The following is a 26,063-nucleotide window of genomic DNA, read 5'->3' as shown; positions in this document are numbered from 1 at the left end:
AAAATGTTAAATTTGTTTTAAACATTATTCACATGACTTCTATGGTATTTTACAGCATTTTCCTTCAAGTGTCCTTGGAGAGAGGTTTTCCCTACTCATTCCATCACAGGAAGATGGGCTGAGGGTGAAAAGTACAGATTTGTGTATTTGAAAATGGCAGTTCTTCTCCAAATAGAATCATTAGGTTTCTGCTGTCAGACAATGACTTCCAAGGCCTTTAGAATCTCAGTGCTTCACAGAATGTACAGATTGTTTTTGTAAGCAGAATTTCTAATTGTCTGACAAAAGTGTGACATAAGATATTTACCCTATCATATTACTTAAACAGTTTTTTTGTTGTTGTTAATCCTCAGTGTTTCTATTAGGTATAAAATTTGGGCATAAAATATTACCATGCCTATAACAATGTAATTTTAAGTCATAAACAAAATAATTATATAATAGAGAATATAGTTCCCAGGGAAAAATGACAAATTAGAACAGTCAAAAGAGATTACTGGGCTTCTTTTAAGTGAAGGGCTGGGAATTGTTATATTCTCCCTGGATAAGCAGTTTCTGAAGGAAGTTAATTTTTTTTATTTTTTCTAGGCTATTTTACAACTGTGGATTTAGGTTGAAGTGAACTTACAAGGATGTGTATGATTTTCCCATTACAATTACTACAATAACAATTAATTCAATAGAGATATAATTGGTGTGTGCTCTAGATGAGATAATCCTAATCATTCATTTATTTTCATATAGGATAGCCAGTTTGGGATCTATTATCAAATTTATGCATTCCTGATTCCTTACACACACATATGTTTGCATATGTATTTTTCCTTTGAACCAATTTTAAATGTTTATTAGTCTCACTAAGTTAAGTAGAATGTTAACTTGTGTTCACTTTATAGTAGTACCATGGCTATGATTTTACCCTTTTAATAATTATATTTTAGCAGAGAGCTCTTCTAATATGAAGCAAATGCATTCAAAGAAAAGAAAACTGTTGGAGTAATGTTTGCCTATTTTAGACCAATTTTAGTCAAACTTTAGTCAAACTTTAGTCACACAGATGGGACTATCCAAATTGCTTGTGGATGTGAATGAGATGATACATCAGATTAAAAAAAAAAACCCTTAATCTTCAAGTAATACAAAGTTGACTGTGTTAAAAATTAAAACAAAATAAGATCCTCATGGATTAGAAAGGTTTTTTTTTTTTGTACATAATTGAATTATTCAATGAACCTGGAATATCTGGATTAACAGGTACTGAAAGTATGTTACTATACTACTTAATGTTCCTGAAAGCAATTTATGACTTATAAAAACTTAGAAACATTTCAGGTATTACAATATGTTTGGTTTGTAAAAGAGAAAAAAACACAAATGTACATTTATAAAAACGCAATGCCCAGACCCAGTGCTATGCAGATCATCCAAGCCATGATACTTTCAATGTATCGCACTTATTTAAAATTTAGGAGAGTGAGAATGAATCATCAGACACCTTTGCAACACTTCCCCTCCCCCCATCACACTCCACTGAAATGGTACATACAGTCTGGACTCGTTTCAAACTCGAACTTGCGACTGTTGGTCCCATACCCAGCTGCTGTTCGGGCTCGGATTTGGAATACGTATGTAGTGTCAGGCTTGAGGCTACTGATGGTGACATTTGTGCCTCTTGCCCTTAGAATGGTATAACTGGTCTCTTGCTCCTGCTTTGAGGTAAGAAAAATCATGTTAAAATCAAATCTTCATAATGTATCAAATGATAAAAAGGTGAACCACTCAAAACCAATTGTTTTACAATTTAATACAGAGTAAAGAACAGATAAAAGAGACATGATAATTATTTCACTCTCTGACGGCATTTTTAAGTTAAAAATATTTACAGAGTTTCCTAATTTGGATATAATAATTTGTGCCCTGCACATAAAACAGGAAATTTAATTTTCATTCTTACCAATTAGTGAGTCCTTTAGGAAAAATCTGTTCTCAAACAAGGCTGAAATTTTCAACCTAATCAAAGAATAAATTTATAAAAAGGAAAATACTCTTTTTGACTAAACCTAATAGGAATATCCTATTGTTTCTCAGATAGGAAATATTTTATCAGTTGTAAAATATTAAATTTAAAAAGATCAAGCTTCTATATGTAGCTCTACATTAATAACTTCCTCAGAACCAACTGAGTTATACTGTACTTTCATTGAATTGAAGTCACAATGGTTTAATAGAAACAAAAATCTCCAGATGAAAGTCTAGAAATATTTCTCAAAAAAGATCTCCTGTAGGAGATTCACATTGTGCATTAGGGAATTCACACTACACATTAATAGTAAAGTCTTCTTGTGTCAAGCTTTTTCACAAAAAATTGGATTAAATAGAATCACATTTTCTCTCTAACATATATTAATATGAACTGAGCACTTTATGGGCATCCTGTGTTTGAGCAATGGAGAAATGTTTCTGTATGTGGAGTGGGGTCTAGAGTAGGTAATACAGAGCAGTCAGCCAACACTAGACAGATCACTGCAGAAATAAGGTGGTAAGTCACACTTACTTTTTCGTTAGAGATGCTGGTTATGTTTTAGATAGACTTGGAGTTGATACATTTAATAATGACAAGGGTCAAAATATATTTAATTTATAGACAAATTATTTATTTGTTAAAAATATATTTAGCTAACCCTCTTAGAGCTTGGAATCTAGTAAAACATTATTTATAAGCATCATATATAGGGAAATAATTTCAAAATTTATGTATGATAATACCTATATATAATAATATCACATATATGTATCAAATATTAAAATGTCTAGGGAAAAATAAATAGATTCATCCATTTTTTTCATGCACTGGTTAATATTGCTTAAAAATAATCTAACATATTGTGATTTGCTGTGGAATTTAAAGTAAGTTCAGAATATTTTTTTATATTTGAAAAAGATAAAAATGTAGATTCATTATGTTTTTTAAACAGCCCCGTAGATCTAAAGGTTGAGTGCTTTGTTGTTCTGCTACTCCATCTGAACTGAGGCACATCATTAATTTTCTTTTTTGTTGCATCATCTGTAACATGGATTCTTGTGTCTTCACAAGCTATCTTGTCACACGTTTAAAAATAGAAGATCGTGATTGGATGAGTATTGGACAGCACTGTACAGGATCACTGAAAGTTATGAGATAACTCATTTAAACTATGATTTAGCACAATGAAGTTCATTAGGCCTCACTTCCTTTTAATGGAAGAGATATATCGTTTTCTGTGGGGGGGAGGGCTAAGGAAAAATGGCATCATACTTGTGAAATACATTAACTTCAGTAAAGAAAATGCCTACATTTGCAAAGAAATGTTCATATATTTTGCCTTCCCTGCAATTGATCATGCCAACAAGTCTCAGGTTTCTAACGACCCACTGTCATGTAGAAGGAGGTAGGTAATGCAAAGAGAACACACATAGTGAGAAGTTGTGGCTGCTGGGATTCCAAACAAAGACCTCACATTCATTAGCAGTGAGACTGCGAGATTCAAGCAGCTTCACTGACTTCCAGTGCGGTTCTCTTATTTGCAAATATAGCATATTTGCCCACTTTCACAGTGTTATCAGGTCACTCTAAATTGAATAATGTATGAAGAAGTGTTCTTTAATCACAAAATACTATATAATGCACAATTTATTTTTAATTTGCTTTGCAAACTTTACAAACTGCAAGAAATACATAGATATGTTTTGTTCACATTAATCACTATAAAAGCATTGAGCTCTGATGATAAATTTTGAATCCACCTAGCTTTCAAACCTCACTGTAATTTACAACTGGGGAGAAATAAGTACTATTCAATAATGAAATATCATGGCCTAAATTCTACTTATAAATAACCATCTAACTGCTTTTTATAATTTTGTTACTGAGCTACAATTTTATAATGTGAAGTAGACTTATACACCCACTCCCATGCTCTAACTTTCCTTGTGCAAGGTCAAGAAAATTTTTCTCCATCAGTTCAATAATAATAATACAGGGATTTTGTTATTAGTTCAATGTTCCCATCATATTAAATAAAATTCATGTGAATGGGAAGGTCAAGTAATGATGCTTTAAGGCAATGAACTAAGGAAAATTCATCAATGGGTTACCAGCTAAGGAATCACTATGAAATAGTTGGTATGGCATAGGTCTTTATGTAAAAAGACATGAGTGTCATTTCTACTAGCATCACTAGATGGCTTAAATTTGATAGTGACATCTCTGCTGTGGCTCATTGATATAGAATGGGGGATACTCTACACTATAATATCTAAACCCTTCTTTACTTATAAATCAAAAGTATCACACATCACAGATTTAAACAAAGCACTACCACTTCCTAGCAATGCCATTCATGTCTTTGCAAGAACACAGCTCATGAGGAGGTAACCTCTTTACTTACACAACCCAACCCTATCATATGGTCTCCCCACCTTTTCATAGTATTTGACCTCGTAGTCCAATATGATCCCATTTGGGTGTTCGGGTTCTTGCCAGGATAAAGAGATGCTGTTTCTGGATGACCGGTCCTTCTTAATTGTCATGACAGGTGATGGAGCTGTAAAGAGAGGGTGGAAGGGATCATAGGAGGGAACAAATTAATCAGGTTTTGAAGGGTGGTAAAGAAGAGCAGACAGCGAAGGGAGCAGCAAATGGAGTCTATCATTGTTCTAATCTTTGGCAAGAAAGCACTATTTCCATTTCAAAGGCTCTTGAGTATTAATCTGGCCCCATATCAAGCCTCAGCAGCTGGATTATAGCCCTGGTACATACAGGCCTATGGAAAATGAGCTGAGATTTTCAGCTGCTGGTGGAATAGTGGCAAGTGAGCAGATGTTTTCAATATGCTACTCTAATGTAAGCAATGAAATATATTTGATATATTAAAATACGAACAAAACATCAGGACTACCTATTTGTTATAATGTTGCAAAGTTATTAATGCCAGATTCCTCAGCTCATTGATAACATTTTCATATGCAACTTTGTAACAGGGCTGGAATCTATTACACACAAGGAGTCCCATGGTATCTATAGGTAATAATAGTATTTAGTGCACTCCAAAATAGATAGGATTTAGGACATATCTTCACTTCTGAAAAAATATCTCATGAATTAAAGTATGTATCAGGAAACTGTAAGGATCTTTTGCTTTTACATGTTTTATTTCTTTAAAAAATATTTAAAAATAACTACCAAGGAAATGACTGCTGTTTATACCATAATTCTCAAGCTATATTGTTAAGTATCTTATTGGCAGGTGACTCAATTATTTGTTATGTATCATTATGTATTATCCAGAATATGAATATGAATAAAAGAGCATCCATTTGGATCAGATATCATAGGGTCACCTTCATTTTTAATGGAAGATTAAATATATATTAAGTGATATCCTACTTCAAGTCCTTCCATTAAAAATATAAATGTATACTCTTCGTCAATTCACTTCTGGTTTCAAATCTCAGTCTTGGTCCACTGGCCAACTGAAATATTCCACATGAGGTTCAGTGGCATTCTGCCTTAATGGAATGCAACAAAATAAATTACAAGTATGAATAAAATCAAGACTTCTTGGGTGTATTAACTGTTGAATTCTTTTCATTGCTAAAGGACCTATTTTCTTATAAATTTTCCTGAAATCAATGATTATTAGATTAGAGCTGTGTATTTTGTGTTTTCCACAAAAGCAAGCAGATTTATTGATCTGATATTTCTATGATTATCACATGCCAACTTTTGTCTATCCAACCTCTCATTTAAATTGTTCTGGTCTGGTGCAGCCACTGTGGAAAACAGTATGGAATTTCCTCAGAAAACTAAAAATGGATCTGCCTTTTGACCTGGCAATTCCACTTCTGGGGCTATAGCCTAAGAACCCTGAAACATGAATCCAAAAGAACCTATGGACCCCAATGTTCACAGCAGCACAAGTTACAATAGCCAAGTGCTGGAAGCAACCTAAGTGCCCATCCATAAATGAATGGATCAAAAACCTATGGTACATTTACATGATGGAATACTGTGCAGCAGAAAGAAAGGAGGAACTCCTACCCTTTGTGACAGCATGGATGGAACTGGAAAGCATTGTTCTAAGTGAAATAAACCAGTCGGTGAAAGAGAAATACCGTATAATCTCACCTATAAGTGGAACCAAATCAACAAAACAAACAAGAAAGCAAAATCTAACCAGAGACCTGAAAATCTAACCTGAAATTAAGAACAAACTGACAATAACCAGAGGGGAGATGGGAGGGGATAATGGGACGAAAAGGGGGAAGTGCTGTGAAGGAACTTATATAAAGGACACATGGACAAAGCCAAACAAGGGTAAGACTGAGCGTGGGAAGGGGAGATGGCTGTGGTGATGGGGGAGTGGTGAGGAGAAAATGGAGACAACTATACTTGAACAACAATACAAAATAATTAATAGAGAAATAAATAAATCGTTCTGGTTTATAAATACCTTTCTATTAAATTCTTTAATAGAAGAATTTTTATTCTATTAAAAACAGTTTCACTAAGCTTGCCTTGTGACTATTTATTGGAAAATGTAAACTTAAATGAAGAATCTATTGCAATAAATTTTCTATTTTTGTTATATGGAAAATCTTCTTATTAACTCTTTTGTAATTAAAGCATCATTACTTTGATTGATTGGTCTGGGAATGATTACCTAACCTTTTGTCAAGGAAAAATGTTGGTCTTGTTTTTCTGATGGAAAAGTAAATTTATTTTGTTATTTACCACTTGCTTCCATTAGCAATTAACATCCTCTTTTTTATTCTCATGAGAGGACATGCTTATTGATTTTTTAGAAAGAAAGGTATGGATGAAAAGAAAAAAAATGATACAAGAGAGAAACATTGATTGGTCGTCTCTCATAGGCACCTGGACCAGGGACTGAACACGCAGCCTAAGCGTGTGCCCTGCAGGAATTGAACCTGCAACGTTTTGGTTTACTGGACAATACTCCAACCAACTGATCCACACTGGCTAGGGCAGCGCTTAATATCCTTTTGTGACACATCTTTTACTATTCATGTTTGCTTTTATTTTATTCCATATCATTGAGTTGTACCCAAAAAGGCTTCAGAGCATCCCCATCCCTCTCCCTGTGGTGGTTTGCAGCTCTGAACCTGATTCTAAGCAATGGGTAATTTACTTTGGGTTTATTTAGTTGAAATTTTATAAACATAATACTTACACACATATCACTGAATCATAAATAACACATTTGTTAAATTATTGAAAACTATTTTTTATTTACCCTAATACTTTAAAAAATCAATTTTCCAATTGCTAATAGAAAAAAACCAGCCCTGGCTGGCATAGCTCAGTGGATTGAGCATGGGCTACAAACCAATGTGTCACAGGTTCGATTCCCAGCCAGGGTACATGCCTGGGTTGCAGGCCATGACCCTCAGCAACCGCACATTGATGTTTGTCTCTCTCTCTCTTTCTCCCTCCCTTCCCTATCTAAAAATAAATAAATAAAATCTTTAAAAAAAGAGAAATAACTCTGCCCCAATATAATTGGAACCAAATTTTGCTTTTGTTACAAAAACTGGAGAAACTTCACTAATTTTCCAGCTGGAGTAAACCCATTATAGAGTAACTAAGGCATGCTTACAGAGCATTTCCAAGAAGCTGAATGTTGGAAAACTTTCCCAATAAACATGTGGAGACCCTGCATTCATTCTCTATCACCCTGAAACTGTTTTATTTTCCTTAACAGTTCAAATATGTTTTCAAAGAAACTTTGAAAATTACAAGGCATAGCATCTCTCCTTAAAGCAAAAGAGAAAATAATCCATTTCAAAGAACAATTGGAGTGAGGATTTTATTAACTTTTTCATGAAAGCTTTGCAGGCTGTTTTGGGGATATGCCCAAATTTTACTGCTTCTGCACTGAGCAAGACTTTATAACTGTTGAAATTCTTCAAAGGTCTTTGAGCAAACTGCAGAGCCCTGTTGGACTGTAATAAATAGCCTTTTGTAATTCCACACTTACTTAAGTAGAGGCAATTGCTTGAAGCTTGTGTCATCTCTAAGTTAAATGAACCTTTTCTGATTGCTGCTTTTAGGACCCTGTTAAGTCATTTGTTCTGCTCTTTTAATATATGCCCCTCACTTGGCTGCATTTCAGCAGTTTCCCTCCAGTGCACCAGCTGGAATCCCGTTACATTTGGGTAATGCTCATCAATATTTTAATATTAATAAATAATTAAAATAAATTGTTTTTCTCTCCCCTAATAAATAATTTTAAGACATAGAAGACACTGCAGAAAGAGACAAATTTAATGGGCACTCCACTGTATCCATGTTCTCTAAAAACTTTTCTAAAACACTTTTTAAAGTCATATCGTGAAGTAGAATTTATCCATACTTCCTCATATTGTGTAATAAATTTATAATATTATTTAAAAAAGTGGATTATGTTTTCTTTAGTTATTTTTCAGGTATTAAAATGATTTTTCAATGTGCTAACTTTCAAAATTCATACAAATTTCTTAAATTTATTGCTTTTAGTATAAAAGAACATGGTATTACAATGTATATCATAAAATAGCTGGAATTTATTTTATCCTCATTTCTATTTTATTTTTTAAATTTGTGACCTAAAAGAATGGTGAATAATAGTTATGTGGAATGAAAAAGAAATCAGTCTTAAGACTAGAGAAATGCTTGGAACTAGTGAAAATTTATTTTGCAGGAGATATTGGAGGGGGAGGTGGCACGGGTTTTCCCTGGCAACTTGCTGGTGTATAAGCTGAAAGTACAATTACTGGCAAACACTCTGATATCCCAGGATTAAGAATTTTAATCTGGGTCCTCTTTCCATACCTTATATAATACAAATGATTCTCTTATTAAGAAGAAGAAGTTGATAACACAATAAGATGTTACAAAAATGGCCTAGATATTTATGGAGTTTAGCAAATGGGAAAAAATAAACTGGTAATGAGAAAAATTAAAATAATAGGAAGATAATTATTTTTAGGAATATAATAGCCCTCTTTAAAAATGTGCTGGTGTGTAATATTCATTTTTGTTGTATTGACTGGAATTTAATAGGGAACTGTGGGATCATGCCTGACACGGCTCTTCCAAACCCCACCATGGAAGGCTGGGTGGAAGGTGCCCGGCCAGAAGGAAAGTGTATATATTGCTTTGGAAATGGATTCTAATTCCCTCCGCATCTCCATTTGGGAGCAACCTCTTGTCCTGTGTGACTGCTTCTTGACCTTTTTCTTCTGCATATACACACTGAGGTCATGTAGTTTAAAGTCACATGCAAGACAGTGCCCCCTTTGCCAGGACCCCTTAAAACATCTGGAAATCAGGGCGGTGGAGTCCTGCTTCCCAATCTGCTGCTGTAAGTGCCCCCTGAAATGTGAGTAATGAAGGCTGTCTGCTCCATCCAGTGCTCCTTGTAGTTTTCTCGGAGCATCCAAACAAGCAGTCAAGGTCCCCAGGCTCAACCTCCTGAATCACAGGGCCAAGTACTTGATTCTTAGCATTTGCTCTTCTAGGTAAAATCAGACATATATTGTCTTTGGAAAATACATAAAGGAAACATAATATACTTGGTAAAGTTGGATGTATGATATTTTAACTGAAATACATGTTTAATGATTTTAGAGAGCGTGGAAGGGAAGGAGAGAGAGAGGGAGAGAAACATCGACTGGTTTCCTCTTGTACATGCACTAACTGGGAGGTGTCCTGACTGGCATCATACCCATGACCTTTCAGTGTACAGAACAATGCTCCAACCAACTGAGTCACACTGGCCAGAACTGAAATATTTCTTAATAGAATACAAATACAGGAGAAAAAAAGTGAAAGTTAGAAAGGAAATAGTGAAGGTTAGGGAGGTTCATAAATCACATGGTGGTTAATCATCCTCCATGAAGCTTTCCTAAATTAAACTCATGGAGAGTACTGAATGAACACTCCAAGTATTAAAATAACTCTTAACATGTGATGTCACACTACATACTCAAGACTTTTAATTCATTTTTCTTTAAAACTTGTCTTTAGTCATGTCCTGACTGGTGTGGTTTGGTTGATTAGAGCTTCACCCTGTATGGGTCATGGGTTCAATTCCCAGTCAGAGCACATGCCCAGGTTGCAGGTTCAGTCCCCAGTCAGGGTGCATCCAAAAGGCAATGGAATGCATTGATGTATTTCTCCTTCTTTCTCTCCCTTGCTTCCCCTCTCTCTAAGGTCAGTAAACATGTCCTCTGGTGGGGATAAAAAAGAAAAAAAATGTTTTCTTTAGTTATAACATAGGACTAGATAGATAGTTTCACACTATGTTATCTAGTAGCATGTGTTTCACAAAAACTACATCAAAATGGTTTTTAATTTCTGTTCTAAGCAGACATAACTTTCTAGGACCAAACATTAAATTATTTACTGTTTCCTTTTTAGGTCAAGGCCATTGCTGTGGCAGCCTCATGAATTGGAATCATGCAATCACTGGTCCGAAAGGCAGAACTACGGAGAGGTATAACCCTCAGCAGTTAATAATAGAACCCCAGTTATTTACAAAGGAAGGGCAAGAGTTTCTCCTTGTCAGTGTAACCTGAGATGTTGGCTGCATATAACGAAATAATAGAAAAACGAATTGTAATGAGAGGCAAAAAAGTTAGGCTAAAAATATTCTATGTAAAGTGATTGGGTTGGAGATAGGGTTTGTGTAGTTCATAATTTGTATTAGTACCACACTTTGTCTTTGTGCAGGCCAAATCCACTAATAGACATGGAAAGGATTCATTATTCTCTCTAGGATGTTTTTAACCTACATTTACCATTATTCTGCAACTAAAATATGACCCATCTTTAACATTAGGAAGTCGAAACTTCACAATTCAACTCCTACAGGATTTGGTTTGGTTTGTTGTTTTTATTGGGACTTTTTTCTTTCTGGGTTTGGGAATTTCTGATGAACCTCTGAGGTATCTCTGTGGTTTAGAGATTGAACAAGTTAAAGTAATAACAAAAAGGGTTCAGTATTTCTTTTCTAAGTCAGCCAAAGCTTTTAAAAATTATCTCCATGGGAAACTATCATGCTTTAAATGGTTGAAAGATTATTCCTTTGAATCAGACATGCATTTAAAAGCATTTGTCCCTTATTTTTAAAAAAAATTTCTACTATTCATTACAGTGTCCATTTAAGAATATTTCCCCAGTTTTTTTCAGAAGTGGATGCTTCTGTTAAATATAGAAACACTGTTGGGTTTTAATCATCATAATCTTTCACAGCTTAATGTTCTCATCTCATCACCCCTACTCAGATTTCCCCAACTTGTCATTCTCTAGCATTTCCTATTTGGGTTCCAAGACTTACCATGTTTACAGTTACTCACTTTGAATTTCAGAATTGTTATTCTTTATATCTTCTCCCTCATCAGCAACCTTGCATACCAATCAGCTCCAACATCAAAAAGCTGATGAACTTTCTTTCTAGCTTTCCATCCTTGTCTTAGTTCAAAGCTGTGCCATTTTTGGTGTGTTTGCATATTGTCTTTTTCATGTCAATCTATCAAGAATTTCAACTTTCTACACATTTTGATTGTTTATCATTTTATGAAGTAAACAAAACATGAAGCCTTCCTTCTTTTAAAATATCATTTCAAATCGGTTTTTCTATACTTGTTAACTAGAACATACACTTCCAAGGAAAAGTCTCAGAACCATTCATTATATTTAAGAAACTGTAATTGGAAAACTCTTAAGATCACAAAATTTAGAAAATTCTGAACCATAATAGAATACATAATTTAAAATTCATTACATCATTACTTAAGACTTCTGATAATACTGAAAAAATACTGACCAGCTTTATCAGTTTTTGCTCTCATTTCAAAGCTAAAGTTGTAAAGACAATTCATTTGGTCATTTTTCTGTGATGTGCTTACTGTATACTGCCTGTCTGGAATACTCCATCTCCTCCTTTTGTACAGGAAATATCTTGTTTATTCATTATTCTTGGAAATATCGCTAATATAATTCCTCCATTGAATTTTTTCTGAGCCCCTTAGGAAATAGTTAATCAGCTAGTTTCTCTTTTCTGATATAGAGTACAGTTGTCCATTTTCTTATTATTTAGCTTACTGCATTGTATTGTAATTGTATTGTCTGCTCACCAGTATGTCTTCCCACTAGACTGTAAGTCCCTCAGAGTATTTGATGCCTAGCATAGTGCCAAACTTACATGTATTTTGTTATGCGCTTTGGTTAACTTTGTAATAAAACATACAATGTATTTTGTGGTTAGTTCCTCTGAAAGATAAATTCTATTTACCTTCTGATATTAAAATAATAAAATACAAACCAAAATGAATATTATAATATGTTTAGCAGAGAGACTACTTTTAATAAAATTGCCATTCATTTTCTATAGTAAAAAGTAATTTTCTCAACCAAATCAATAATGGTGGGAGAAAAATATTTTAAGATATATACAGCAAAAATAAATTTTGATGTAAGTTTCTGAATTCTAATTTTCTAGAAAAGTCTAAAATGTTAATTATTAAAATTTGAAGACTCCAGAGTATTTTAAAAAGTGGAGAATGCAGTTATAATTTTCATCTCTTTCCCACTCAGCACAGAGCTGAGTGGAAAATAAAAGAAGAAAAAAAAACAGTCATGATGAAAGAAGAGTTCATTTCATAAGTGTTTATTGCATAGATTTATCAAGACGAGAGCCTGCTTTTTACTCTTTGAATTGTGCTTGACATTTCTTATTTTTTTAGCATTAAGCTTTTCTTCTTTTAATATAATCCAATACCCTCAATGAATAGAACCATCTTCAAATATGTTGTTAAAAAATCTTGTTCTTCCTGCCTGTGTAGCTCCTTTACTCACACATTACTACCATTTTACTCCACACTTCTAACATGTATGGTCACCAAATGTGTGTTTTCTCCCCCACACCAAGCCATTCTGTGACACCAGCTGGATGTCCTACAATTGAACTAATTTCTGAGACTATCAGAAAAGGGTTTAGTCTCTTGGGATGCCAAACTTCAGATGCCAACCCAACTAGTAGGTCCCAGGTTACTCATAATTTCTGTCTACTTTGGTTACAAATAGGCGGTTGCCATAACCCCCTTCTTGGGTTTGATTAATTTGCTAAAGCAAATCACAGAACTCAGAGAATCATTAACTTTCACTTACCAGTTTAATAAAGGATGATATAAAGAATACAGATGAACAGCCAGAAGAAGTGGCACACAACACAAGGTCTAGGAGGTCACAGGGCAGCAGCATTCATTTCTAGGGAGTTGGTGGGCATCGCCTTCCCCGTATGTGTGTGTTCAAGGACTCAGATGCTCATGAAACCTACTACTGTCAGACTCTTATGGAGGCTTCATCATATATGCCCCCTCTTTTCTCAAGAGAATGAGAAGTAGGTTGCTGAAAACTCCAAGTTTCTAATCATAACTTGGTCTTTCAGATGACCAGCCCTCAGTTGAGAGCCATCCAAGAACCCACCCAGAATATCCTCATTTTAAAAAAGCTGTTTCTCTCACCCAGGAAATTATAAGGGCTTTTGGAGCTCTGTGTCAGGAACCAGGCTCAAAAAATAGTTATTAGAACAAAAGAGGTACCTAGTGTTTTTATCACTTAGGAAATTACAAGGACTTCAGGAGTTCTGTGCTAGGAATCAGGGGTAGAGACTGATATATATTTTCTTAGTTCACATATGTGATACAGCTTTAAAACTCTATGGGGATAATTATCATAGGCTTCTAAATATAATGCTTCATGTAAAATAGGTCAATATTGACAAATAACTATTTTATAGACTTGTCAACTAGGAGTTGATTAATCTCTAAAATAAGAAATAATGTAAATAGGCAGGAATAAACTAAGAAGAAATAAAGTTTTTTCTTAATTATTTGTCTTTGAAAAGTGCAGTATAATAGCAAACCTATCATAAACTATTAGGAATCCTAAAGAGGTTATATACATGCACAGCATTGGTACATTTTAGAAAAAAAAATAAGGTTCCTTGGATTTGCTGAGTCATTCCACAATATTTTTCTCTCGCTTGTTCCTTTGTAGGACCATAAATGCTCTTAGCATGTCCTCACTCTCACAGGCAGTGAGGGTGACAGCTGATTAATCATCTAAGTATTTGAGTGGGTTTAGCCTAATGTTCTTTCTTTCTACAGATGATATGATGCTGCTGGAGGGTCTGGTTTTCTTTTACTCTTAATATAAGACACTCAAATTCAAACACATACAGAATGAGACAAAAGTAGGTTTATAGTTATTCACATGGAAGTTAATACAATAATAGATAATACAGGAATAAACTCTGTGTTTTGCATATTCACAACTGTAAACTTACTTTTGCTCACCCTTGTATAAGGCATTTTCTTTTTATCATTTACAGATGAAACATAAAGTATTCTCAAAATTCTTAGACAAATAGTTAGTTATGTGTGCCTTATTTTAAAACATTCAAGTCTTTATTTCTGAAAGTATATGCTTCATACTTCTAAGTATTTGCCTGAGACTAAATTTAGAAAAATGCAATACAAAGATAATATAAACAATACACATGGCAAAAATAGAATCTTCCCTCCCAGAGAGCCAAAGTTGTTTGAGAAATTCCTCACCTCATAAAGTGTCTAAATAGCAGAAAATTCCCTAAATAGCTGATACAACCTGGCTGTGTGAGTAACAGTGTGTCTAAGCAGTGCTTTCAGAGTTCTCCTTGGGTGAGTTACTCCTAGTTACTATGTTGAAAAAAATTTGCTCTGTTGGGATTTTACTCTCCCTCATTCACAAACAATATGATCCACCTGTTGTCTTAATTCAGTAGTTTCCATAAAAACAAAGACAACAGAATGTAACAGTTGAAGCCAGGGTCGATCATCAAAACTTAAATAATTAAATATGAAATTGTGGGCAACTTCAGATAATATTTTACACAATTTTAAGCATAGGCAATACTGTTGTAGCATAGCTGTTTTCAGATCTTGAGAGGAGTAGCTTATCACTGCAGCTAATGGAAACCTGGTGGGAAAAGATGACACAGGCCAAGCCCAGATGCACGCAGGGCATGTTTTTTCAGAGTACAACAAGGCTTACCATGTTGTCATTTTTTGTTAGTTGGTTTTAATTTTTTCTTTTCAAATACAGTATATTTTTAATATTATTTTGTATTGGTTTCAGGTGTACAGCATAGTGGCATGGAGTCACATGGGTACATAAGTATCAAGGGAGCACTTTGTTGGTTGGTTTTAAAGAGTTGCTGAGATAATAGCTCTGTTCCCAGTCATTTAGTGGTAAAGCTACCACTTACCAGGCCCACGGAATTACTTCTAAATCCTGGTGTCATTCTCTGTGGAGATCCTGCCAACTAATTAGCTGCAGGAGTAGAGAGATTACACTTTAAATACACTTTTATCACTGAAGAGGACTGATATCAACGCAGCTTCCACTCCCAGATATTGATAAGAAACCAGTGTGAAAGCTTTTGCTTTAAGATTGTTTCGGTCCTGTGCTCAAGCAGGGCAGAAAGAAGAAAATTTTGTATGTTATATTTAGAAACTAAACAAAATATATACCTGCCTAAAAAGTTAACTTTGTATTGGCAAACTATAACTATAGATGGGAAGGAGACAAACAATTTTCTTTTTCTCTCAGAGCTTAGTATGTCGCTGTATTAATGATCCTTTCTTATTTTCTGTATTATTGATGCTCTGGAATCTGGAGCTTTGCTGACTGGGGACAGACTGCCTCCCACAGGGCTGCCAAATTCTTCAAAATAACAGTGACTTGCTGAGGAGTGTGCTTTCCATGTGCAAACAGATCAATCTAGGGTTTTCTCTCTCTGGGTCTTACACTACAGCAGGCACTACTCCTCTGCTCTAGTCACCCAAAGCAGGTACCAGACAATTAGAGCTTGTCCCTGTACCTCAGAGTCTACTCAAATTATTCAAACAAGCCAATCCTATGCCTGTTTACCTTATCTTGCCTTGCCTTCCTATGAAACCACCTGCTTTCTCTTCGCTCCTTCTTTCCCTTAACTGACCCTGGTGCTCCTCTGTGTAGCCCTCCAAGGTGGTGCATTCCTCCTCCTGGGAACATGAAGTAACAAACTATGTTTTCGATACTAATCATCTGATCTGTTGGCCTCACCAGACCTGAATAATAATAAAACCTACATTTAATAATAATCACAGTAGTAGAATATCATATAGAGGTTTTTTCTTTTTCTTTAAGTAGGTAAAAGACCTCTTCTTGACAAAGCTAATGGACTACCTAAGAAAATATCTGGCACACACACAATCTTGCTGTAATTTTGTTTGTGTCTCACTCTCTTGAAACCTGGAGACCTCCATGATGCACTTTGATGTTTAACCCACACTCATATTCAGCTTGGAACAGCTTTGATAAAACATAATTTTAACCTATCAGGGTATTTAATATATATATATATATATATGCAGTCTGTCCACAAGGTATCCAGCCATGTAATATGAAAACTAGAAGCATTTATTGAAGAAGATACAAGATACAAGCAACACTGTACATAGGACAATGATGCCTCGGTCCCCTTCAAAGTAGACACCTTGGGACCTCACACAGTTCTCCCAATTGCCATCAGCTTCCCTGTTGTATTTAGTTTTCAGAAAAGCCAGAAGTTGCAGAGCACCAAATCTGGCTGTAGTGGGTGGCTGAGTCACCTGGGTGATTTGATATTTTGTCAAAGATGGTTTTTTAGTTAAAGTTAACTTACTTAATCATGCCTGCATGTGATGAAGCTGCCAATCACCAGTTGTCCATACCTGCAGCCTTCTGAATCATCTGAATAGTTTCCACAGAGGAATGTTCAACCTTAACGCAAAATCTGATGCAGATTTGATGCTCTATTTGCTCAGTCATTTTGAATGTGATGGCCACACAGTACACATGCTCACTCAATGGTGTCCACCACCCCCACTGACTATTACAGTGAAGTTCTCATTGTTCATGCATGTTCATTCCAGTCCACTCTCCTTGGCCGCCAGGTTACAGGGATATTGTGCAAACTGTTCTTATTATATTAATGATGGTTGGATGTGTTCTAGACAGACCCTGTAGATATTTTCACACTTATAGGCTTACTATCTGTTGGACTCCTGTGTTTCTACTCATTAATCTTATGATTTTACTCAGATTACATAATTATTTAGATATGAAATGCTAACTCATAAGCTAACGTCCTTGTCTAGACCTGTTCCTACTTCATGCTGTTGAGGTCCAAGGTGAACAATATTGTTCCATTAGTGCTGAATCCTTTCATTTTTACGAGAAAAGAAAATATGATGGATGAAATGGTATCATAGTTATATCAGTACAGCATTCTTCAAAACACCATATATAAATACTGTTTTGGTAAGATGAGTTGGACTCTGTGTTACAAGTAATAAATTTCTTGATTATTAAAATTGGAGTCATACAAATACACACCATGCACACACTCATCTTACACATGCATGTGTTTGTATGAATTCAAGTGTGGTTTTATGATAACTTCACTATCATTTATATACTTTCCTGGGTAAGTGAGAAATTGATTTACTCCTGAAGGAATAACAATTATCCTTATAGCAATCACATGTGTGAGTGAGCCACCGATACTTTACTCTTCTCTGTTGTATGAATCATGAATTTTATAGTGTATTGTCCCTTGATAAATGTACACCACAGAAGTATATGCTGCATCTAAATATTATTGATCTTATGTGTGGAGGCAGAAAGAAATGTTGAGAAATTCTGCTTTGAACATGATCTGTACATGTCTGGCATATACAGCTTATGTATGCCAAACAATTCTATCTCAAGTGCAGTAAAGTCTAATGGAAGCAGGGAAGGAAGTCTTTTTCAGAAATCCTGTAGGCTGATCCCTACCTTTAGGGGGTAAAGGCCCCAAACTCTAATAACATAACAGGAAATCTGCAAAGTCTGATCAAACATTTGGATATTAGATTTTCTTAATTAGCTCAGAGCTATCTGATTCACTCACCTTGATGCTAAGAACTTCTTTGTAATATAGATATATTCTTAAATAACACATAGTTTTAGTTAATTCAAAACATATCACCTAAAATTTTTTAAGTAATGTAGGAAAAAAGTTAAATTCTGACAATTGACAATTACTTGAATCCTTACATGCACACTACCTTTCCTCAAAGTATGGATACCAAACCCATTGTCTAATTTTACCTAAATTTAACAAATTGTGTAATAAAAAGAGGTTGTGTTTATTAATTTTTTTAGTTCAGTTGCCTGATGCATGAGATGGGAATGGGTGCATTTGCATTTTTATACAAACAAAATGCACACCAGCAGAGACTCAGTTTCTAAAAGCAATCATGCCTGCAAAATTTCTATTTTGGCTGTAAAATTTGCCTTGTTCATGCTTGCATTTACTGATATGCTTCCCAATCTCATTTTGTTCCAAACAAATCTCCTCTCCCTCCATCCTATAATTCTCAATTAAGAAATGCAAACATTTGGTTGTATTAAAACCATTTTGTCCCTGACAGAGATTCTTAAAAATATATGCAGAAAAGAAAAGGGAGATCTTAGAGGCAGGTGACCTGCTGTTCAACTTCTGTGATGCCTGTGGCTTGTCCTCTTTAGTTTCAGGCACAGAATTAATTTATCTAAATGATTGTCAAATATTTTATCCAGTTGTGAATTTTGACCAAATTCTAGTTCTCAAGTCCATGCAACTAAGAAAAAAAATGTATCTATATAAGAGTATATTTGTGCAATTATGTAAACTCCACATAATTGACATTAGAATTTTGAGAAGTTAATAAATTTTTACATGCACCATAAGCATTTTAGCACATTAGAAAAAAATAACCTTAAGCTCTTTCATTTTTAGATGGCATAGTAAAGCTTAAAAAATATGGATACAAACATAGTAGTACTTGCTTCTTTTAAGAGTTTTGTTTTCATTTCATTGGGTATACACATTTCTAAGAGCTGAACGAAAACTGCCTTAAGTGTACATGAGTAATAGTTCTCAGACAGAGCTGTGTATTATATAGGGAGACACTACATTTTACCTAAGGTGTGGAAAACTTATGAACACTCATTTGCAAGCTTGTGAACTAACTTGTCACTTTGTATTGAATTCTTTTTATGAAAAGTAAACTTAATATAAAGACTTAAATTAGAATTTATGTTAAAAAGCTGAATTACAAATGCAGTGATAGTTTCATAATCATTACTACTTGGAGGCATAAAATATTCTAAAACTGATTTATGCTGATGGTTGAATAGTCAGTAGACTATTCTAAAATGGTGAATTTCATAGGATATAAAATTACAATAGAGTTACATACACTAAAAAACCTGAAACATAGGTTAGTATACATGGCCTGCGAGTATTAAAAGGTAGTTAAACTAATTTTATGGCTTTGAGTAATTTTTAACATTTTTCTGTGTTCCATATGTTTCATTTTCTTGTGTTCCATATTTCTATTTCTTTTTCTTATTGTTAGGCTTGCTTGTATATGTATATAATATATATGTATATATGTGTATAATATAATATTTATGTATAATATATCATATCATATAATATTTATCACTATTATATTGTATAATACATGTGTATATACCATGCATATATGTATAATACACTGTACATATATTATATATAATATGCACGTGTTATATTATACATATAATATGCACACACATGCAAATATACATATAATATATTATACATGTGCATATATAAAATATATACATATATAATATATATAGTCTGTGTGACACTATTATATATGTAACACCACTCATTACTGGCCTGGTCTGTCAGATTCCTTCAGAAACTGAAAAACGATAAGCCAAGTATCATTGTTATCCACATTTCACAGTCTCTGGTTTAGTTAGAGAAACATGCTTTCCAAGTTAAATTTTCTTCAATGTGCACCTAGCTAAAAAAAAATAAACAAAATAAAATAAAATAAAATATAAAAAGGAGGGAAATGCTAAAGGTGAAGCAAACTTCTGGTCTGAGAAGTCTGGCAGTCTATTCTTCAAATCACAACTGGGCTTCTTACCCCTGTAACATTCTAAGGGGCTCAACCCTGTTTTAAGAAGCAGGTCTGTATCTATGCATAAATAATTCTTGCTTTCCTGGATGGCTAAGTGTGGCACTTTTATTCTTTGTTACCTTTAGGAATAACTGACTATAAAATTAATTTGGACTGCAATGGCTTAGTTTAATCCTCTGAAAGGGGATCCTGAAATAAGAGTCTTGTACAACCAGACACTGGGTCCTAAACAAGGTATAAAGTGTGCAAATGGGTGTGTGTGGAATAAATATCCCATTAACATTTGTGATTAATATAAAACATCCAATGTAAAGATGAACACACATAATCAATAAACTGTTTGTGTTATCTTTATTAAAATATTTTTAAATGTAGAGGAAAATACTTTAATTCACTACTAGCTTCTAGTGAAATGGTGGATAATTAAATCAAAAAAGAAAAAAACTGAACCCAAGGATAAAGATTGAAAAGTAACAAGAGAAAGCCATGCCCTTGTTACAAAACCTACAGCATTTTAGCTTATAATAAGGGAATTGACTATGAGAACTGCAGACACAGAAGGAAAATTGTGAGAAAAATTTTCCAAAACATTCCATGAAAAGTCAGCAGGGTTTTGCAGGAAACAATCAAGTGATTGTAGAAATAAAACATGCAACCAAAGAATTTATTCAGTTAACATGTATAATTTAACAAAATAACATATGTTCAAAGTCACTTTTGAAGATGGATTAAAAGGCCCTTATAGACTACAAATTGCTAACTACCATGTCCATTCAAGGAAACAAGGAATAACATTGATGACAAACTATCCCAAAAGTGACTCCTGCAAAAACTGGCATCTGAATAATCAGTGTTGACCTTCCTGGAAACTTTAAAATCTTGTGTCAACACATCTTTAATCCAAATATAGATGGAAAGCATGAATTATAGAAGACTATTTTTACATACATATATTCCATTATTTATCTTTAAAATATGAATATAAAATTATAAGAAAATATTGATGGGGACAAATATTTTGTGAAATTTGAACAAATTCTTTAAACCTTATGGATTATCAAAATCCAGCTCCAGAAATATATACCCATAGTTAAAGAGAAAAACTAATGAAATTTTAAATGTGAATGTATTAATTTTAAAAATTCCAAACAGGATGGCATATTTATATGTATGCATAACATATAATACATTTACTATCACATATATTATGTATAACATACACATACATATATACATCCTATGTATTCCTCAACTACTGATTGTTTTATATGTCACACAATTTTTGTTCATTCTAATAGCAATCTTCAAAAATAAGAATTGTTTTTCTGATTTCACAAAAGAAGGAAACCCAGATTTAAAAATACAGCCAAACATTTATTAAATAGTGATGCTCCCATTAATTTTCACATGCTTCTCTCATTTGAATTCCTCCATTCACACCTGTCAGTAACCTATTTAAATGTAAAAAATGAGATAATTTCTATTTTAATTTTACATAAGAAAAAATAATAACTTTCTAATGAAAAAAATTAATGACTATCATTTAATCCCATACCATTTTTTAAGATTTTATTTATTTATTCTAGGGAGAGGGCAAGGTAGGGGGTAGAAAGAGGGAGAGAAACTTTTATGTGTGGTTGCCTCTTGCACATCACATCAGGCTCCCAGCCCACAACCCAGGCATGTGCCCTGACTGGGAATCCAACCAGTGATAACTTGGTTGGCAGGCCAGCAGTCAATCCACTGAGCCACACCAGCCAGGGCTTAATTCATATTTTACCTTTTCCTATTATCCTACTGGAATAAGACTAAAGAAGTATTCAGGTAGTTCCCTGGAAAGACAGCTGAGACAGCATTATTTTGCATTTCATTTTTTAAAGAAACAATTCTAACTAGTCTTATAGCTCTTCTTGTTATGGTTCTAAGGATCTTTCTACATTAATAATGCCACTAATATCTCTTTAGATACTGCTTTTCAGAGATCTTTAATTCTTTAATAATTATTATTAAAGTAAATATCATAAAATAATTTCACTCTAGAAGAGTTTGTGTGCCTGCTACCTGCTAGAGCACTGTGGAAGGTGTGATGGTTAAAACAGTGCAAAAGGCAAGTGTAGAGCTAGATTTTATGGAGATTGACAACATTCTCATCATTAGAGTTGGACTTTTTTTGCAAATTACTAATAGCCTATGTTCCCCTAAGTACGTATGGAACCAATCACCTCAGCTAAACACTATGTGGTTTCAAATACTCCAACCCATTCAGAATATTGAATAGGCATATTTTGTTGCTGGCCCAACATTATCCTTTTGGCACATACAATTGTGGGGTAACTTTTCTATTTGAAGCTGCCAGCAACTCGCTGTATTTAACTGAGGGCTTTCTATGGCCACCAGAGGCAGCTCTGCCCAAGTACTTCAGGCTGGAAGATCTAAGAATTAATACCCCTTCAGATAGCTCTCATACTTAAAACAGCCCTTAGTCAAGGACTGATGGAGAGTCAATGTATAACTGCCTAAGCTTTCTCTTCTCTTGGGTGGAAATGTTCTCTACTGGTCAGAAGCAAAACTAAATTCCAGTTTTCCACAGGTTAATTTGACCAATATCTCACCCTTTATTGTCTGCCTTCCTTTCATATTCCCTCCCTTACATCTTTCTTAGTATTACCTTTCCAATGAACAACTTGTACTTCAATTCTCATCTCAATCTTTACCTATGGAAGGATACAAACTAAGACACATTGGGTCTCTGATGACACTTTGGGATATTGATGAGAGCTGAGGTTACCTTGAGCTATATTATGATTTTCAAGATACTTAAACAGTATCAACCCCATTTAGTAGCCAACAGTGCCACTAGGAAGTGTTGGTATCCATTGGACCTGAGGTTAGGGAAAACAGACAGACACAAATGAATGCACTTTTATACACAGATAATGTGCACACACATATATCCCTACCATACCCTCATCAATTTGAGATGGCTCTCTCTTGAGAATCATAAGTTGTAGTACAGATAATATTATAAAATATTTGAGTAACGATACTAGAGTTACTTTAGTGGGACGAGAAGATAGTGTGTGGTGTTATATAGAAGTTTAATGGCATTGCTTTTGTTCAATAAACCATTGTTTTTCTGTTTACTCTTAGCAAGGGTGATCCCTGTGAAACAAATGGTTATTTTTTTATCCTGTTATATGCTTAAAGCTCTGCATTCTCAGGTTAAAGAAGCAGAAGTGCTTCATTCCTTGGCCATTCTTAGGGATCCCCAGGGAAACACCAAGTTGTGTCATGGCAACTGGCCCCAAACAAGAAGCAGACATCCCAATGCAGACCAGAGCCATGAAAGTTTTTTAAGTGGAAAGCAGAGAGAGCAGAGCTTTTCTGATCTGTTGAATCTTGCTTCCTTGTTCTTTGATGACATTACTGGAATATCTCATAGCTTTCTGTCCACTGTCCATGATTAATGCCCAGTGTACACAGTGTTAAACAGCAATTTCCTGGGTGAGAGAAAGAAAAAATTCAGCACTTTTTCGTTCATTTCTTTTTTTCTGATGTTGGGACACTGTATGACAGTAGTAGAAAAATGGAAAAGTGGGTATATATGTGTTCACAATTGCACTGTTTAGTTGAGTTCCACTGTTTTCTGGGCTGAGATCAGCTTTTGGACTGTGCACCAGCTCTCTGCAAGCACTGGTTCTTTTTTCAGAGGACTCTGAAAGTTCTCCACACAGCAGGGAGCCATTCAGAAACCATCATGATGTATTCAATATCTGGCCTTAACTGTTTGCAGTTCTCTTTCGAATGTGGCTAGTTAGTACATCTTTGTCCTATTTTGTGATCTTAGTTGTCATTTCCCAAGCAACTGAAAAATGTTTTACTAAATATTTTTCTATGAATGTACATCTCTGTAAGCATGTGTGTGGAGTGCGAATATTATAATAATTAGCTTTTAGTTTGGAAACTCTTTTTTTTTAGATTTTATTTATTTACTTTTAGAGAGGGAAGGGAGGGAGATAGAGAGGGAGAGAAACATCAATGTGCGGTTGCTGGGGGTTATGGCCTGCAACCCAGGCATGTCCCCTTGCTGGGAATTGAACCTGCGACACTTTGGTTTGCAGCCTGCGCTCAATACACTGAGCTATGCCAGCCAGGGCTTGAAAATTCACTTTTAATACATTCTTTTGTTGTCTTAATAAATGTATTATAATATTTAGTACTATAAATAATACCTGTCATAATTAGTTAAAATGACTCTATATAACCATTAGAGTTAAATGCTTGTACTAAGGATGAATAAAACCATGTAATGACACCTTCCCCATTTTACACTTCTCAAAGACTTACAGAATGCAATTTAGTTCTATGTTGGGGTAACATGTTATAGAATACCACAAATGGGAGTATGACTAGGAATGAAAGTGAAGTAAAACATATCTCTCAATAAACACCTCCTGTCAATTCACTTGGTGGGTGAAAATTAGAGTTCAGTAGAAATCAGAGAAAGAGAGATAAGCAAGTCCCCTTTGAGAGAGGCTCATCCACAGCAGGGAGATAGCCTGGTACGCCACTGTCCAGCGAACTTCACAAAAAGATGGGAAAGAATTGATAGGACAGGAATTGAGACAGTGTACTTACACATAAACCCTCTGTTTCTTAATTCCTCAGTTCCTAGTTGCTGCTATGAAAACATTCTAAAATAACATGGGCATGTCACAATTATTACTGACAAAATTTTGTTTTGTGATATAAGACTAATGTTAGAAAGATGTGGAAATATGCAGGCTTGTCTCCAGGCAACCTACATAAAATGAGGGAAAATATTGTTTTATCTTGTCTACCAAGATCAGTTGAAAAGTGGTCTTGAAGAAATTATGAATGAGCACAATTTTTCCTTAAATTAGACATTAAATTTAAAAGACCAAATTATCTCTCAGAAGGTTAATGTTTGTATATTATCTATATTTTTAAGTCTTTTAAAAATTTTAAAAAAAATTTTTCCATAATCATTTATTCCCCCTCATCCACTTCCACCCACCTCCCTCCCCTGAAATTACAACACTATTGATACTTCCACGAATTCTTTCTGTTTTTCCTTTTTTGCTCCATCCCTCCCCACCCACCAAACTTCCCCAGAGCTGTCAGCCTGCTCTCTATATGTGAGTCTGTCTCTATTTTGCTTCTTACCTTGCAAAGACTTGGTTAATTATAAATTTTAATTTCAAGAACAAATACAAATATTCTACATCATGAATTCTATTTAGTGCCAGAGACTTTTAATCAAATGAGAAAGTTACAAGAATAAGAATGGCAATCATTTTTATGGAGTAGAAAAACGAAAATACCAAAGTGACAATATATTTGGAAGGATCACATATTTTCTTAATCAAAATGCATTTGTTTGATCAAATTACCTTTTTCATGCAACAGTTCCAGGCAGGCACATCTTTGCTTCTTTTTGTGGTTTAAACAGATTTTCTGAATACTTCACTTTAAAATATATTGCCAGTGCAAAGGGAGATAACACAACTTCTTCTAAAAGTCAAATGTTAACTTATTCTATTTGTTTTATTTATGGTTTAAGGTAACTGTCTCATTCATCAAAAATAATGCTAACCACAGTCTTCAGGAGATAGAAACTAAGCCCTTCAAATGAATGGCTATAAAGTGAAGAGCTTGTGCCAAAGGATGATTCATTTGATTTAAAACACATTTGTAGAACAAAATTTGGAACTGTGCATACTTGTTAATTTTCTCGATGTGATTTCCTTTCTCTTCTGCAGGTTGGCAGTCAAAACCAACATCTAGAGAGTGCCAACTTTCACAAAGTGGTTAAGAGCATTCCTTGAAGGGGCATATATGCCAATGAATCAGCTTTTTTTTGCAATCAGAGGAGGTAAAAAGTCTGTGCTAGATATGAATAAAAGCTGCCATATGTTTGTTTTTTA

At 34.4% G+C, this 26,063-nt stretch overlaps 1 protein-coding gene across 2 annotated transcripts in view; it reads right to left on the bottom strand.

Moving 5' to 3' along the window:
• Positions 1-26,063, bottom strand: part of EPHA3 (EPH receptor A3) — a 338,848-nt gene that overhangs the window by 74,918 nt on the left and 237,867 nt on the right. The window contains exons 6-7 of one of the 2 annotated variants that reach the window (XM_045851756.1): positions 4,459-4,583; positions 1,547-1,709 (exon numbers count right to left, since the gene is read on the bottom strand). In XM_045851756.1, coding sequence (XP_045707712.1) covers positions 1,547-1,709; positions 4,459-4,583 — 288 coding nt within the window. The remainder of the gene's footprint in view (positions 1-1,546; positions 1,710-4,458; positions 4,584-26,063) is intronic. The other variant, XM_045851757.1, reaches the window with a different exon arrangement.

The sequence above is a fragment of the Phyllostomus hastatus genome, unplaced genomic scaffold (genome assembly GCF_019186645.2).
Source record: "Phyllostomus hastatus isolate PE091 unplaced genomic scaffold, TTU_PhHast_1.1 phas_contig_86, whole genome shotgun sequence".
Classification (NCBI taxonomy): domain Eukaryota; kingdom Metazoa; phylum Chordata; class Mammalia; order Chiroptera; family Phyllostomidae; genus Phyllostomus; species Phyllostomus hastatus.
The sequence above is the reverse complement of the archived record's forward strand: the minus strand, read 5'-3'. Positions and strand labels throughout refer to the sequence as shown.